This window comes from Palaemon carinicauda, chromosome 8 (assembly GCF_036898095.1).
Source record: "Palaemon carinicauda isolate YSFRI2023 chromosome 8, ASM3689809v2, whole genome shotgun sequence".
In the NCBI taxonomy this organism is placed as follows: Eukaryota; Metazoa; Arthropoda; class Malacostraca; order Decapoda; family Palaemonidae; genus Palaemon; species Palaemon carinicauda.
The window spans coordinates 157,319,269-157,338,056 of record NC_090732.1 but is presented as its reverse complement, the minus strand read 5'-3'; the positions used below and the strand labels follow the sequence as shown (position 1 = coordinate 157,338,056).

General features: G+C 38.4%; 2 protein-coding genes across 2 annotated transcripts in view; one reads left to right on the top strand and one right to left on the bottom strand.

The window, feature by feature from the left end:
- The window catches only part of LOC137646049 (mediator of RNA polymerase II transcription subunit 23-like), a 714,542-nt gene that overhangs the window by 232,314 nt on the left and 463,440 nt on the right, over positions 1–18,788 (top strand). The gene's annotated exons all lie outside the window — the stretch shown is intronic.
- The window catches only part of LOC137646050 (uncharacterized), a 61,734-nt gene continuing 51,006 nt past the window's right edge, over positions 8,061–18,788 (bottom strand). Inside the window, exon 5 of the mRNA XM_068379201.1 lies at positions 8,061–11,231. Within this exon, the coding sequence (XP_068235302.1) occupies positions 8,932–11,231 (2,300 nt within the window). The 3' untranslated portion in view covers positions 8,061–8,931. The remainder of the gene's footprint in view (positions 11,232–18,788) is intronic.

The window sequence follows — 18,788 nt, the reverse complement described above, 5'->3', positions numbered from 1 at the left end:
AATATTATCAAAAGGAACTTTTTTAGTCTTAGTGCTGTATGGTCTCCAAGGACTTTCATTTGAAAGGATAAAGCAGGGAATCCAAAATGACATAGATATAAAAGAAATATTGTCTCCCCTGCTTTAGGGCCAGTGTATCAATGTGCATGAAGTCTTAGAACGTGCCTTGCTGACCAGCGTGGAGGCCACCATCATCCACCACCGCCTCCGCTGGATAGGACACGTGCATAGGATGGATCCATCTAAGCTCCCAAAGAAAATATTCTACGGAGAACTGACCCAGGGCACCAGACCACGAGGAGCCCCCGAAAATGCGCTATAAAGATCAACTAAAGCGCACCCTGGCTCTAACTGACATCGATCCTTCCTCATGGGAAGAAACAGCCAGGGACAGGAAAACCTGGAGGAGTACAGTACACCATGGCACCGTGGACTTCGAGGAGAGGAGGAGACAAAATGAGGAGGCTAGGAGAAGAAGGAGAGAGCGATTAGAACAGCCCCGCCCACCACCTACCCTCCCTTGTGAACACTGTCCGCGACTCTTCCACCACAGACTAGGACTTAACAGCCACATCAGACATAAGCACCCACCCCACAGATAGGAGGCTGATGGCTAACGACAGAACCCAATACTCGGACACGAGTGGGCGCCGACGACGATCAATGTGCAAGGTATGAACTTCATGGTTGGGTTTCTCTCCTGTATTTTCAAGGGTTTTCTAAGCCCACAGTTTGACTTTTTTGATGGGCCGCAAGAGGTCTTCCTCCACAAGAAAATATCAGTCTGTATGGCTGGCGTATATGACATTTCTATGGAGCCAGTCACTCTCTCACACAATTCCAGACTTCTAGGCTTCCTTTCTGGTCCACCTCTTTTAGGAGAAGCTCCAGCCATTATATTGTCATATAAATGTTTTTAACAGAACCTCTCATGCGTGCTTTTGAAGTGCATCTTGCCTCAGACATGTTTCATATGATCATCCAGTCGTTTAAGACCATCTTTACTCACTCCTGTGATTTCTCTGTCACTAGATAGGGTTCTTAAGTTTTGATTTAGTTGGATAACTCCATCATTTCTCATAAGAACTACTGTACTACAAAAAGCAACTTTTTTTACAGTTTTAGATTCAGGAGGTAGCATGTGAACTGGCACCTTTAAGAGGGACCAGGAATTCATTGCAATCTCTAAAGCCTTGATTCTGAGCCTCCTTTTTGTAGCCACAACAAAAGCTTCTTCAGAGATGGTATCTGCTTTATATCTCAGCTCTTGAGTTGGAAGATAGCAACCTCTGTCTGGAGTCAACCTTAAAATTATATTTACAGAGATCCACGTCTTCAGAGGGTAGCCTGTTTAAAAATCGTCCAGCCCAACATGACCCTTTCAATAGAATGTATCTGTATCTTGATGACCTCTCCATTTTAAAAATCTTTCTTCATCCCTAAAAACCATGATGTGAGTAAAATTACCTTTGTAAGAGTTCTTTGTTAATAAGAAATTTGAAGACACCAAGAGTTTTATGGATGGCCTGAGCATAGGGTGTTTGTTCATTAAACACTACCTAAAACAAATCCAAGCAGTACAAATTATATGCGAAGTACTTGGCACATTCAGGATGCCTGCAGGGGTAGTCTGGAAGAAGTGCCAAATAACCAGGGCCTTTAGGCAGAGAGTATTCTTCAGGCACCACTGTGAGGAATATGCACACAAATTGTAGGTTGAAGACACACAGCAGTTTAACCCCAAAATAGGAACTTTGACAAAAAAAAAAAAAAAAAAAAAAAAAAAAAAAAAAAAAAAAAAAAAAAAAAAATATTGGGGAGGTCTGTGTGGTCTCCAATACCCACCCTCCTACATAGCCTCAAGTAGGAGAGTGGGGTGCTGTTATACTCTAGGAGGATTAATACTACTGGAGATGCCCTGACTCAGAATTCTTTCCTGAACCCGTGAAGCCAAAGGTTTGGCCAGATTCACCCCGTCAGACTGTCAAATCTCGATCCCAAGTTAATCCTCCGACAGCGTACTGGTACTTAGTCTGTTTTACTCAGACCTTTGTTTATAGCCGATAACTATTTTCTTGTGCTATTTTATTAGCAATGGTATTGGTGAATCAGTTACAAACTCCTTGGAATAATGAACTACAGTAAAATCGTTGACCTTTATAGGCGTCTATGGATGACATTGAACACAGCTTGTGATAATCTCACAACTGTTGTTACTGATTTCTGCCTAAAGGCAGGCAATTGATTTTTTTTCGTACAACCAAAAGCAGCACAAGAAGGAGCCATCGCTAATGAAAGCACAATAAGGGTTACCGTCTCTAAACAAAGGTCTGAATAGAACTGACTACAAATTCCAATACAGTGACAGAGATTAACTTGAAGAATCATGAACTGACAGTTTGAAGGGTAAAAACCTGGCTTCCCTTAATCCGGGTCAGGGCATCTCCAGTTATTTTTCCTCCAAGGTTATACTGTATACCTTCGACCTTGAATGGTGATTGTGGGTTCGTTGTGATGTACGTACGATGGAGAGGACTGGGGCATTGGTTCCTTTCTGGGACACCATACATGAGGTCACGCATAGCAGACATTGTTAATGAATATAAGTACTAAGGACAGATAATAAGGTTTCCCCAGGACAACGACCGAAATTAAAAGAAGGAAAAGCATAGGACGGAAAGATTTTGGAAAACAAAATGAGATTATAAAAAATAAAATGCTACTTTTGCTAAAAAGAAAAATATCTAATCAGATGGTCCCACCAGTATTACTTATGCATGAAAAACTTGGAGCCTTACTAAAGCCTTAGAACATAAGCTAGTTACAACTCAAAAAGCTATGGAAAGAATAATGACGGGATAGCACTAAGAAACCGAAAAAGAGCAACATGGATACAAGAGCAAACTAAAGAAGAGGATATTCTAACAGCATGTAAGAAAAAGAAATGGACATGGGCAGGATATATAACAAGAAAGACAGATAATAGATGAACATTAAGAATAACAGAATAGGTCCCTAGAACTTCAAAAGTTCAAGAGATGCAAGAGAAGGAAGAGAAGATGATGGATTGACAAACTAAGAAAGTTTGTAAGTGTCCATTAGCATAGAGAGACCATAAACAGATAAAGGTGGAAGGAGATGTCTGAGGCCTTTGTTCTGCAGTGGAATAATAATGGCTGATGATGATGACAATATTTGAAATTAATGTGCTGCTAGCCTTAGCAATCAGTTAGGTATGTCAATTAGCCAATTAGCCAATCTTACACTTGCTTTGTTTTGACTAGGTAACACTGAACTTACATACTGAATATTTGAAGATATTGTACATTACAGACAGGACAATATCAGTGTACTGTAACATGTTTTAAAGCTTTTATGTGACCATTATTTGAATACCAATTTACTGTTCATATGTTATGAATTCAATTGTCATACTGCCCAGATCTATTTGTCATTGCATTGTTGATGATACTCTTGAGTTAAAGATAGATGTAATTCTACTGTACTTTGAAATATCATACACAGTTCTCTCAGTTTTTGGGATTTGTCATTGCTTGTCATGTAGGTGTATTTTCAAATATTACTGATTCATCTTGCTATTCATTTGTAGTTACATCTGTTATTTTCACACATGGATATTATAGAATTTTTTGGAAGATTGACTTGCTAGGTAATAGCATTTAGATATGCCTCGTGTGAATTTATGCACCTCTTGTATAAAATAATTTCAATAACAATGAAAGCTGTTTGTTCATAGGCTTTACTTTCTGCACTTACTTATTGACACCACTTCCATGTGGCTTCGTTTCAGTCATCCTTTAAAGCTACTTCCAAACCAAACTTAGAATTTTTATTTCTATCTTTTTCAAGCTTTCTTATAAATCCTTCTATAGTTTAGTTTATGATGTAGTCCAACTTACCTTTCACACAGTAGTCCATTATGCTCTCCATTTTAAATCCCTATTCCTACATTTAGATACTTTTTCTTTGCTGATATTCTATTCACATATTCAGAACTCTCACAAAATTGGTTCTCCAGGTGTTTTTGACCATTTTAAATTCTGGCCAATAAGGTCTGTATTACAAACACCTAACATTTATCACTTCCTTCACAGTAGTACAGTATTTCCTTTCTCATAAAATACTTTCTTTAGTTGGGTCTTCTCCAGAAGCTATTTGTATGACACATGGAGGATGACCTATGTAAATATATTTAGAATGATTTTCTTTTATGGATTGTGTACTTTTTTATCACCGAAATCTAAACAGCCAATAGAACTGAGGTAATTTTATATCATTGGAAGAATTCTGGAATCATTAATATAAAATAGCTAGTTTTTATGGGTTGATGACTCTTAACCTTTTTAGGTATTAACAGGCTACAGGGTGATACAAAAAAATGGGCATCACCTAAACTTGAATAACTTTTGAAATAAATAATCAATTCCTTTTATTTTTCAGATTTATCAAGAAAAATTAATGTTCTCAGAGTCTACCAAATTCGACCTTCGAGATGCCATGGACTACTGAGGAAAAGATATTTATAGTTGATGCATATTTTCGGTTGAAGTATATCCACGCAGCTCAATTGCAATTCAAAGAACGGTTCAGATGTCAAGAATTTCCTGACCACTCAATGATCTACAAGATGGGTCAACAAGTTCAGAACCCATAGGACTGTGCATAACCTCAATTGTAAAGACGCTAACAGACAATCACACTCTGGACGACCGAAATCATCAAGGACACCACACAACATTGCTGCAGTCAGAGACTCTGTTGTCCGCAGCCCAAGCAAGTCTGTGCGACGGCGAAGTCAGGAGCTTGGAATCAATCGGGAGTCCGTGCAGAGAATTTTGAACGCAGATCTCCACCTGTATCCTTACAGGATACAGATTAAACACAAGCTTACACCTGACGACATGAGGAAGCGAGTGATCATGTGCCAGTGGTTTTGCGACAAGATTGACACTGTGCCAGACTTCCTTGACAATGTCTGGTTTTCGGACAAGGCACATTTTCTGTTGTCAGGTCACGTGATCTCAAAGAACAATATCTTCTGGGGTAGCACACCCCCTGAGCACTGTCTGCAAAGGCACTCGGTTAAGTGCACTGCCTGGGTCGCCATCTCCAAACATGGCATCGTTGGAACATTTTGGTTCGAGGACGACAACCAGTGGTCTGTGACAATCAACACCGAGTGATATGTACAGGTGCTTGGCAAGTTCTGGACAGCACTCGGTCAACGGAGAGGAGTCGTCAGGGTCCTCCATTGGTTCCAGCAGGATGGTACCCCCCCCCCCCTCTCAAACGAATCATTGGCATGGCTACAGCAGCGTTTCCCTGACCGACTGATCAGCCGCATGTGTGACCCAGAGTGGTCGCCGCATTCACCGGACCTGAAACGCCCAGATTTTTATCTCTGAGGATACCTTAAGGACAGGGTATATGGAAACAACCCCCAGACTATCCCTGACCTGAAGGCAGCAATCACAGCAGCAATAAGAGTGATCCCAAGGGAGGAATGCAGGAGGGTCATCGAGAACTTTGCCCACCAGATCCAAATGTGCCTGCAGCGCTGGGGAGCTCATTTGGAGCACATTTTGGAGAGCCAGTGAAACAAAGAGTTTTTGTTGTACAGACTTGAAACTTTGGAGATGTCTGCTACACAGGCTTGACCTAATGTAGCTAAAGTTTTGTATCGATCTAAATAAAATTTTGGAAGTTATTCATTTTTTGGTGATGACCGTTTTTTTTTTTTGTCACCCTGTATAATAGCTCCTAGCAGGTATTATTATTATCATTATTATTATTATTAGATAAGCTACAACCCTAGTTGGAAAAGCAAGATGCTAAAAGCCCACGAGCTCCAACAGGGAAAAATAGCCCACTGAGAAAAGGAAATAAATAAATATGAAAAAAAATCAACAATAAAATAATCAAAAAACAGTAACATCAACACAGATATGTCATATATAAACTATAAAAAGACTTATGTCAGCCTGTTCAACATAAAAATATTTGCTGCAACTTTGAACTTTTGTAGTTCTACCGATTCAACTACCTGATTAGGAAGATCATTCCACAACTTGGTCACATCTGGAATAAAACTTCTAGAATACTGTTAAGTATTAAGCTTCATGATGGAAAAGGCCTGACTATTAGAATTAACTGCATGCCTAGTATTTCGAACAGGATGGAACTGTCCAGGAAGATCTGAATTTAAAGGATGATTAGAATTATGAAAAATCTTATGCAACATGCATAACAAACTAATTGAACGACAATGCCAAAGATTAATATCTAGATCAGGAATAAGAAATTTAATAGACTAAGTTCCTGTCCAACAAATTAAGATGAGAATCAGCAGCTGAAAACCAGACAGAAGAACAATACTCGAAACAGGTTAAAATGAAAGAATTAAAACCTCTCCAGAATAGATTGATCACCAAAAATCTTGAAAAACCTTCTCAACAAGCCCATTGTTTGTGCAATTGAAGAAGACACACCTAATGTGTTTCTCAATAGTAAATTTGCTGTCGAGAATCACACCTAAAATTTTAAGTCATACAGAAACATTATCAATGCTGAGACCTGGATGTTGAGGAGACACTGTCCTTGATCTACTTACAATCATACTATGAGTTTTGTTTGAATTCAACTTCATGCCCCATAATTTGCACCATGCACATATCTTAGCTAGATCTCTATTATGGAATTCAACAATCCAAGATCTACATTTAGGAGATGGAATTGATGCAGTGTAGCATTATTTGCATACGCAACAAGCTTGTTTTCTAGGCCAAACCACATGTCATATGTATATAGTATGAAAAGTAATGGGCCAAGAACACTACTCTGAGGAACACCAGATATCACATTCCTATACTCACAATAGTGCTCGTCAACAACAACTCTTTGCAATCTATTACTTAAAAATTCAATAATGATGCTAAGAAACAACCTACCCACTCCCAACTGTTTAAATTTGAAAACAAGGGCCTCATGATTAACACGATCAAAGGCAGCACTAAAATCAAGGCCAATCATACAAACTTCCAGACCACAATCAAGGGATTTCTGTATAGCATTAGAGATTGTAAGAGGGGCATCACATGCTCCAGGGCCTTTGCGAAAACCAAATTATAAACCAGAGAACAGCAAACCTATTAAGAATATTTGCCAAAAGATGTTCAAAAACTTTAGATAATATGGGAATCATGGAAAATGGGTGGTATCAGTTGGACTTGAGCTACCACAAACACATTTACATAGTGGAGTGACTTTACCCATTCTCCCACTCCTCTTCTTGCTAACTGGTGCAAAATAATGTTATATTAGGTATATCATGTCCTACTATCATTTTGACATCCTTCACTTCATATTCCTTCTCTCACTCCATTAGAGTCACAATATTCTGTTATGATTCTATCACATTTCCTTCCTTCCTATTTTACTTTCTATATCCTAAAATCTTATTTGCTTTGTCCTCTTATATTTTACTCAATCTCTTTACTTTCTTTTATCACTCTGTTTCCACCTCCCTCTCTACCCTCGACAATAATCTTGGTACCTCCCTCCTCTTCACACATATTATTCTCTTGTCTTTCTGTCCTTGCCAGATCTTGAAGCCTTTCCCCTTTTCTCCAATTAACCTCTGCACATAGCAATTTCCCAACAATGTCTTTTTCTCTCTTTATTCCCTTTGCTGCCTTTTATATAACATCTCATGGGGCTCTCAAATTTTTCCATTGACAATATTGTATATTTTGGGACAATTTATATTTACACTTATTGTCCTCATTTCCAAGATATTATGTGTTTAGTCTTCTCACTACAGGTTTATTAATTTCCCTCTGAATACATAAATAGTGTCATTTTGATAGTAAAGAGAGTTTTTATCATCACTCTGTGATATTACATATACAGTGCAGTCTGTACACATATTTCTACACTGTACAAATAGTATAAGGAATTATGATTTCTTGTCTATTTTACGAACTACCTTTCCTGCTCTTATAAATAGAACGAACTTATTGGTACATATCCAGACACCAGCCTTCAACCGTCTATTATTTTTACTTTAATAAAACAAATTATATGTTACAGAAATACATTAAACCTAGTAATGGAGGTTTACGAAGCCCTCTAGTTTTAGTGGCTTTATAATAATTAACTATTATTATTTCAATTTAACATCATAAAGTTTTTTACATCAACCCTTCTATTTACAGGTCTATATATGAGATGAGTTTTTATGCTTTCTTCTAGCCTTTCCTCTATCTTCCTGAACTCCCATCAAGGCTAGGTCTTTGTCTATCACAGTTTTATAATACAATGCAGCAAAAGCTATTAAATGTAATATTATATGGCTTGCACAAAGGACTCATTCTTAACTGAAAGGAAATTAAGAGCAACTCCAGGTGGAAAATTATAGACAGGTAAGTATGAAAAGCCCAGTCAGAACAGATAAAAAGTGAGACAACAATGTAGCTGAGGCTAAAAGACAGCAAAAAGTTTCAATTGCCATCTACAGAGTGCTAGGCAAGGCAAAATATAAGTGCTCACCCCCTATATGGACAGTATAATTCATAATTTCACTTTAGATAGAAAAATCATAACCTGTTCTTAAGATTATTACTGTACTGCACTATACCCAAATAACTGACTATTATGAGTGAACAAACCTAACAGGTATTTTGTCTACAGTGTAATGACTTTCCCAGTAATAACCATTTTTGCCATATAAGAGAGAGAGAGAGAGAGAGAGAGAGAGAGAGAGAGAGAGAGAGAGAGAGAGAGAGAGAGAGAGAGAGAGAGTGTGTGTGTGTGTGTGTGTTGTGCTAACATTGAGTATATGTACTTTAATTCATAGTGTGCAAATAAAATATACAAACAAGGTTACAGTTCTGCTACTATACTGTACTAATTCTAATCAATTAGAAGTGATTGACCAGCTTCCCCATTTTCTCTTACTCTTGGATCACTTGGTGTAAATACTGCACTTCCCGATGGAGTAAGTTCGATGCTATCTTCCTCTTCATGTTGACTAGCTAACTGATATCCAATAGGGACACCTAGAGTCTTACTACGTTGTGCAGTGTATAAAACACACATTGATAAAAATAAAAAGAATAAGGAGTTACCACTAATAAAAATCAAAATATATGCATACAGATGAGAACTCCCAATTACATGAGTTAAAGCAAGGTGTGTGAGTGAATTTCCAAATGAGGCTAAAATGACCATAAGTGCACACATTCGATGTGTAACTCTCATGTACTGAGCCATCCAAAGTAAACTAGTGGGCAAAATTGGAGCTAGTCCTAAAGCCATAAAAACTATTCCTCCCCAAAGAAAATCCTCTTTACCAAAAGATCCTATGGTCATAAATATAGAGCCAATCACAGAGAAAATAATTGCTATAGTTAAGAGCTTTCCAGGTTTTAGCCTCAAGCAACCAGATAACATGATACACAAAAATCGAACAAGACACACTAGACCCCAAAACAAAGCCTGACCATCTAAACCAGATTCTTTAATGACATCTAGTCCTGTGTTAGTTGTGGATGAAGCTAAGAGATGATGAACAGCCCCTTGTAATGCTTCAGCCATAAACATGAATACAGAAAATATTACAACAAATAATACCATTCTCCCCTTGTGATATTCATCAGTGTTCCCATCTTCTTGTTTTGATCTGGGTTCTCTAGGATTATGGCACAAGATAACTACTGATATAAGAGCATTTAGTATGATGAATATGCCGATACATATGTATGCTAAATGGACTTTTGTTACCCCATATTCCTTAAAATGCTGAGCCATATTATCTAAAAATTGGTTATTCTCATCACTTCCATTACTGTATGTCCCTGGCTTAAGGATATGTATTATAGACTGTCCAAGGGGGCTTTTTGTTGAAACCCCGGTATCTTCCATAACTAATGATGTCTCATCCTTAACAGGTTCCTTCAGATCTAATACCTCAGGTTCAGGTATACTAACATTGTCATCAACTGGACCATCATCAACATAAACATTATGAAAACTGCCATCAGGTTCATCATTTAAGCCCATGTTATCAGGATCTGTGTTGATAGTAGCTTGAATTTTGTAACTTTCAGTGTAAGAAGAAAAATATTTCTTTTCTGTTCCAAGCAATTCATCCTGGGGATCAGATACTATCAGTTTTGGTATAGGAGTTACTATTAATGACGGGCTAGTAACTGTCTGAGGTGGTTTAGCTGTTGTTGTGGTGGATGACAGTGTAGTTACAAATAATGTTGTTGAAACACTTGCAGCAGTGGATGAAACTGGCATGAAAGTAGAAGTTGAAGTAGTTGCATCCAGTTTGGGAGGCTCACTTGTGGAAGGTGTATGTTTTTGAATGTCTGGAGAAGGTGCAGGCATTTGAGTAGGGGGTTTAACCTCCTCTGATAACAATGTCTTATTAGTAGGGAGTGAAATTTGGTCATTAATCATCGATTCAGATTTAATAAAAGGAGGACCTGTACTCATAGATATCTCAGAAATACCATCAGTAACTGTAGCTTTACTAGCAAATGTTATAGCAGTAGAAAGAGACACATCATCAGTTCCAATCATAGGTTGGACAGAAGTGATTTCAATTTTGTCAGGCATATTTTTTTTGGGTAATTTTTGCCATCTTGACTCAAAATCTGGCTTTAAGTTATTCCCATTAGTGTATGAGGGTTTTTTTACTTCACTAGGCTTTTCAGTAGTATTTGCAGCATTGGATGTGTTAGATGGGGGTAAAATACTTACAGGTGAAACAATTTCACTTTGATTTTTGTCAGGAAGTGAGATTTCACTTTGATTTTTGTTATAAAGTGAGATTTCACTTTGATTTTTGTTAGAAAGTGAGATAATTGTATCAGATGATACATTAACATATGGCTCAAAAGAAGGATGCCGAGTTGGAAAAGTAAGCTCCTTGATCTCCTCAGCAGTTAGGGAGCTAAAGTTTGATGATTCACTACTATCCCAATCTTTAGCCTCTCGTACATATCTTACAGCTTCTGGCGCTTGCACTGTAAATTCATTAGGACTTACTGTCAAGTTGTGTATTTCTGCAGGGTGCATTCCAACAAAAAATGGATGGATTACCAATGGTGCTATGAATGCTCCAACAGCAAAACTGAAGTGTAGAGACTGGAGTGAAGCCCCCCCTTGTCGGCCCCAAAGGTCAAGGCATAAAACATTTCCACCTGGAAAGCAAATAAGAGTACTGTATGTACTTTTTAAAATTATTTATAGCTTCCTCCTCAATAAAACCAAGTTTAAAATAATTTATAAGCTACAACAAAGTGTTATAATCAAATACTGTATAGATATCTGAAAATAATAAAGATTATATTAAGTACTACAAATGAATGAATATATTTCTATGATTTTACATTCTTTAGAAAATAAGAATACAGTAATACAATTATTGCACTAAAACAAAAAAGGCTGTTAAAGTATCTTTATTATTCAAAATATTCTTGAAAGCTTTGATTACAAACCTAATCTTCATACTGAAATTGATTATATCGATACTTACTAAAGTTCAGTGCTGTCTCACGATTGGTGGCAACAGCAACGACCCATAAATATAAACTAAAATATTTTGACAGCTCTCCCAATCGGTATGATAGCTTCCCTGTTTAGCATGCTCTAAACATGCTTGGTTGCGACCTAAATAAGTGGCTGCCCTATGAAAGTAGAGATTGTGTTCTTCTAACCTTACACTCCAACTGGGAGTATATCTAGACTTATGTGAGAACCTAACACCTACACTGTGTGTAGGAAGGAAGAAGAGAATGGTAATGAACTTTGGGCAGTACAGTATTGAAAAACTTCTATTATCTTGAATATGTTTATTTCAATGAACAATACCAAAGTTCATTGCTGCCTACCAAACTAGTCTGTTATGAGAGTAGTGGTGGCTGAATTATAGTTATGAAAAAGGAATATCGATGAGAGAAATATGCAGAACATGGGTCTCTCCTGTACTCAAAAGTGTGCCATGACCCTATGAATCATGGAAATCTTCTCTAACAGGATCTTACCTTCTAAACAATAAGTGCCTTTTTATGGACTAAACCCTATCGTAAGTGTACTGAGATGCGATCTAAACAAACTAATCTCTAAACCTACTATATGCACTTAAAACCCCAATATTTGTCAAATTGAGTCTATGCTATTGATACTTAAGGTCCTAATGAATATTTAACTTGAATTATCCTAACCCTAAAAGACAATTCATGGTGAACAATGAAGAGCTTTCCAAATTCTATAAAACGACATTCCTTAGGAAATTCAAAGAAGTGGCCATTTGCCTGAAACTCGAGTGTTAACTTTTACCAGTGCTCTTAGCACAAGCCTAGTAGGTAACCTTACTCAACAAACACGTTCTTTACTGGACTCCTGATTTTTACATATTTCTTGAGGTAGATTTGCAAAACTCTCACTGGGCAAAAACTAGGTTTCATTGGGTTCCAGCCAAAAAACACTTTAAAGGAAGATATTTTACATATCTGCAAAGTTCCTTTATAAGGTAGTTATTTTCTACCCTGAACTTGGGGAGTAGGAGTAGATAAGAGTATTCTCTCCTCCAAAAATTACAACCTGAATGAGAGGGCATGACACTTGCCAATCCTCTTAGCAGATACTAAAGCTAACCAGAATAACATCGTGCCGATCCAATTCCTCAGACTTGCAGACTCCAAAGTCTCAAAGGATCCTTTCTTCAAGAAATTTAGAACTAAATCAACATTCTACCAAACTTTATTTTTGACCTTCAATGACTTAATGATGAATGATATAACTGTGTCCCAAGCACAGAGCTGCTGATCAAATACAATCCAACATCTTGAACAATGGAACACAGCATCCTCCTGTAGCTCCTAAAGCAAAGGACCAAAAATCCTAGTGAGCTTGATGATTATATTCAAATCCATCTTGGTGTACAAAATGCCCTTGGATTTACACAAATTATAGTAACTATTTTACTGATACTGATAAAAAAATTGTATGTTGATTTGTTCTTGGAGACTATGATTGACAGTCGAGCAGACTTAAAAATTAATCTTGCTCTGATTAGACAGTGGTTTCTCTCCATGCAGCCAGATGAAGCAAAAGGGACTTTTGATATACTAATTAGCATTGTGGTTGTCTGACAATATCTGGTCATCTTGGATGGGTGATTTGTTTATCCACTATTAGAGGTCAGAGAACCAGTCACTCTGTTGCCAATTATGGGCTATGATGGTTATTCTTGCATTGTGAATGCTTCTTAACTTTGACCACTTAAAGGTTCATGGAGAATAGGAGAAACATGTAAATGTCCAAATTCAACCATTCCTGAAGCATGGTAAGCAATGCTCAATCCAAGGGATCCTGCACCATGATGCAGTAAATGTATACTTTCCTTTCCAGTGAGGGAGCAAACATGTCCCCCTTCTACTTCCCCCATGTCTTCCAAAAGTCCAGACACCCTTTGGAATGACAGAACACTTCATGAGGGTGACCTGTACTCTTTTAACTCGGCTGGTCTGCCCAAAATGTTTTGTTATCATAGAATGAACCTAGAAAATAAAGTGATATCCATCTCTCCCATCCAACACAATAGAATCTTTACTAACAGTATCATGGTCTCTGACTGGCTCCTTCCTTGTATTTTGATGTAGGCTAGAGTCATGGTATTGTCGAAAAAGAGAGCCATAACTTTCACCACTACCTACCTCTACTCTCTATAGGGTTTTCCAGACAAGAAACATCTTGAGTCCATTGATGTGTACTTATTTTTTCTTTTCTTTCTATAGGTTGTAGAGGTAGAGGTCTTCCATAGTCGCTCCCCATCCTTACAACAATATGTCACAGATCAATGTGTCCAGTACTCTCCCCTCCAGAATGACTTCCACTGCTAGTTTCTACTGATCTACTCACCCAGTCATCACTCCTGGTTGCACCTCAAAGGGGGAGACTACCATTAACTTGGGTCTAGATGTCTGTCCCAAGGACAGCTCAGATGGAACTGGAGCAGCCTCATTCTCAATCTGGTGTATAGAATGAACTTTTCTAAGGTCATGGGTCCCAGAAGGCATCCACTTGTCAGTCTATAACTTTTTTCCTTCCTGAACACCTTTAACAAGTCCAGGAAGGACTGAATTGTTTTGGTGAATGGGAAAGGCCAAAATGAAGGTGAAGCCATTGTCAATATCATATAGAGAATCAACTGGACTAGAGACAGGATCAATTCTTCTTGATAGATGAGAATGAACAAGTTGTTGAGTAAGCACAGAAACAATATTCAGGATCTCAATAGGTCTTCCCTCATTGCCCCCAGTACTAGCCAATCATACTGGTATAACAGGACCCATATCACCAAAGGATGTACCCAACTTGCCACTACAAGGCTGTGCTGTGCTGAAACCAAAGTAAAGGCACTTAAAGTGGAATACCTTGACTCAACAAAAAAAAAAAACTATGATATTTACTTGAATATGGTAGTAAAGCCCCATAAAAATAAGAATCAGATAGGTTTAATGACAATAACCATTGGTTTCACTGTATTTCTAATAGAACAGTGGAAGAAGACTCTAATGGAAATTTTGTCATTGATAGGTAGCCTACTTATTCTAGCTTAAAAAATTCAATATCAGGTCCAACTCAGGGATGATTTAGTACCTGCCCCCACAAAATAAAAACTGATGAGAGTCCTGAACTCAAAGGACTGAGCTGTTCCATTGTCCCCTTTGAACACGATTTCTCAATTTCCTAGTATAAATCTCAGGACTTGCTGATAATGTCCCTGTATGGTTATAGATTGACTGGTTGAAGTGATAGCTGTGAGAGGGAGATCAATGTAGGTAATACCTGAGGGAGCTGTGGGAGAGAGAGCAATTTAGGTGATAGCTGAGGGAGAGAGATCAAAGTAAGCAATAGCTGAGGGAGGGACATCAACTTAGGTGACAGCCCTCTTGCAACCAAGCATGTTCTTTTAGGAACCATGAATATGGTTATAGACAATACCATTTGGATTGAGAGATCATGTCTCACAACAAGGATCATACTACAGTAGGCCCCCGCCATACGACATTAATCCGTTCTGGAGTTGGTATCGTAAGGTGAAAATGTCATATGGTAAGCAATAGAATAGCTAATGCGTGCAAAACCCCAGGTAAAAACATTGAAAATCAGTACGTAACAAAATAGTATAGTAAGCACTGTACTACAGTGTACTTATATATAATATACATGTACTGTACAGTATAAAATTAAATAACATTACAGGTACTGTATAAATAAAAATCATATACTGTACTGTACTGTAAAGGAAAAATTAAATTTTATTTACCTTTGGAGTGACGTGACTTGAGCTGGTAGTGGGTGGAGTCAGAGGGGGGAGGACACGGAAGATATAAAAACGTATCAATGCTAATTATGTTATGTACACTTAATAATAAATTTATTCTTACTATTAAACACTTTAAATAAAAAAGGTTTTTTTTTTTATTACTTTTGTCTTTTAAAATTTTTTTTATGATTTTTTTTTTAGAACTTAAAAAATTACTCTTTTTTAGCTTTTTTAATAGAATCACTATTATCATCTTTGCTTTCTGACATTTCTCTTTTGGAGAAATATCTATCCAAAGAAGCCCGTTTCTGACGATTCCTCAACATATTTCTAAAATGACTCACACTTGTCATTAACACTCTCCATAAGACGACCTGTGTGAAGTTTTTCTGGGTGTTTTTTTTCAATGAAACTCCTAAGGTTTTCATACCAACCGATAGCTTCCCTTATTTCTGCCGATGTCGTTTCTTCAGTCTCCCACCCGTCCTCGCCACCACTAAAGCTGTGCTCTTCTTGAATGATGGTCAACTGCATTGCCTCCAACTCCTTCAAGTCTTCAGTCATAAGCTCCTCCCTGTGCTCCTCGATAAGGTTATGGACGTCAGCCTCATCAACAACAAGCCCCATGGACCTCCCGATTGAAATTATTTCCTCAACATCACCCTCAAGGGCAGGATCATCAACGGCCTCGTCTTCGGTTGAGGGATCGAAACCTTCGAAGTCTTGTTCTGCCACAACAGCTGACCACAGTTTCTTCATGAGGAGTTCAAGGTGCGCCGTGAAACCTCATTCCAAGCCTTGTCGATCATCTTCAGGCATTGAACGATGTCAAAATGCCCCTTCCAAAATTCACAGAGGGTGAGTTGAGTGCTTTCTTTCACTTCGAAGCATCTTTTGAACAGATGCTTCGTGTAAAGCTTCTTAAAGTTGGCAATCACTTGCTGGTCCATAGGCTGGAGGAGAGGGGTGGTGTTTGGTGGCAGATAGAGAACCTTGATGAAGGAGAAGTCAGGATGAATGATGTCCTAGAGTCCAGAAGGGTGAGCAGGGGCATTGTCCAGTACCAGGAGACATTTGAAAGGAAGATTGTTCTCTTCTAAAAAGTTCTTGACAGCAGGACCGAAGCAGATGTTTATCCACACAAAAAATATGGTCTTCGTGACCCAGGCCTTGCCATTTGACTTCCAAAATACCGAGAGCCTCTCCATGATATTTTGTGCCTTGAAGGCACGAGGATTCTCTGAGTGGTATACCAGTAGGGGCTTAAGTTTTAAGTCCCAACTGGCATTTGCACAAAATGCGAGCATAAGTCTGTCCTTCATCGGTTTATGGCCAGGAAGTTTCTTTTCTTCAGCTGTGATATATATACGGCGGGGCATTTTCATCCAGAAAAGGCCAGTTTCATCACAGCTAAACACTTGCTGAGGAATGTAGCCTTCTCTGGAAATTAATTTCTCAAACTTCTTGAGGAATTCTTCTGCTGCTTTCTTGTCAGAACTGGCCCCCTCTTCATGCCTGACGACTGAGTGAATACCAGTCCTCTTCCTAAAATGATCAAACCACCCATGAGAAGCCTTGAACTCTTGGGGGGCTTGCTGCGACGTTCCTTCGTCTCCGCCGCCGTCTCTCTGGGCTTCCACGAGATCGGCGAAGATGGCGCTCGACTTGTGCGAAATTACCGATTGCTTGAGTGTAACACCAGCGATTTCCTTCTCTTTAATCCATAGTAGAAGGAGTCTCTCCATCTCGTCGTTGATTGAGGTCCTTCCACTGGCAAGGACAGTCATGCCTTTAGAAGACTTACTTGCTTTAATGGCTTCCTTGTTCTTGATAATTGTACCAATCGTAGACTGTTTACGGCCATTCATACTATCGAGGGTAACGATGCGCATGCCTTCTTCGTATTTCTTTATTATCTCCAGCTTCGTTTCCATAGTAATCATCTTCTTACTTCTCCCTTTAACATCACTAGCAATCTTGGGACCCATGGCTAATGAATTAAAGTTAGAATTAAGCACTAAAATGCACAAAAAATACGATATCGCAAGCACTCACACGAGATCAAGTCTTTACGAAACGCACACGAGATTCTGAACTGAGCGCGCGTATAACAAAGAGAGAGAGAGGCAGCATCTCTCTCAGGCATTGTGGGAGGGATTTCGGCCAATAATGTATCGGCATCTTAGTGACGCTGTGACGCCGACCAATAGCAGACCAGCTTCTTAGTGACGTATACAGTGATGTATGATCGTGGTGGTAGGCTAGTGACTCGCACAGTCGTATGCGTAAAAACCGCCAAGTTTGAGTTTTGGAATTCGATGCCGTAAGGTGGGGAAAAATGTCGTAAAGAGGGGACGAAAAAACGTATTCCATACCGTAACGTGAAAAAAACGTAAGCTGGGGACGCCGTACCCAAGGGGTCTACTATACCAGGTTATCACTTGTGGAACATATTGTCCCCCTTTGCCTTGCCAGCAGGTTCAGGGACTCATGTATAAACCGATGTCCAATATGTTCTGGATCATTAAAAGCCAGATGATCCTTTAGAAAGGTTCAGCCTGTCTGCTGCCGATGGTCTACCTGTTGGGGCTGAAACTCTGCGAGGAGTGGCACTGTAAAAGTTATGTTATTTGTATAGAAATATGTTTCTTTGATTAACTTTTGATTGGTTGTTATAATATTCTTATAATTTTATATGTCAGCCCTCATCTTCCATTTAATTTGTCTCAATTTTTTCGTTTGTTTCAGGTTTGTGCAACCCCCTACACACAGTATATTTGTAAACATCCAGTAGAATAATAGTAAAAACCAGAATATACTCTTCACTTAATAATCCATTTATGAGAAGACGATTACTGTAGGTGTTTTGGTGTCTGAGTGTTGTGAAGTGCCAAAGGACCGTTGGCCAAGGGTCAGGCTTGTGTGTACTTTTTGGAAATGGTATCCCAGGTCTAGTGAATTTGATTAGTTATTTTAAAGTGAACAAAGTGGCACACCTGATATTTCAACAAGAGTGCATGTGGGTGCCACCTGTGACACAGGCAAATGCTGTAGGGGATGTTCTTACAATTATGTCTGAAATTATATCTGCCTTTCAAGCTGTGTTTCACCTAATCTTGTAATTTGTAATTTGTAAATGATGTGCCTATGAAGGTTCTCACCTTCTTTATTTTGGCAAAGGACCCCAAATATAATTTGCATTGCTATATTGAGGGATTTGTGTAATGGTGGATCAGTACCCCGCTGTGAACTGGTTATCTTCTAGCTTCAGTAATACCTTATTTTTTTCTTTTTCTCAAGGTAAAAGGTTGTTATGGTAGTTATAGATATTTTCTCCATTAGAGAACTTTAGTTTTTCTTTTTAATTATGCTATTGGAATAGACTTATTGTTATTTTCCTTTAATAACATTCTTTTATTAATTT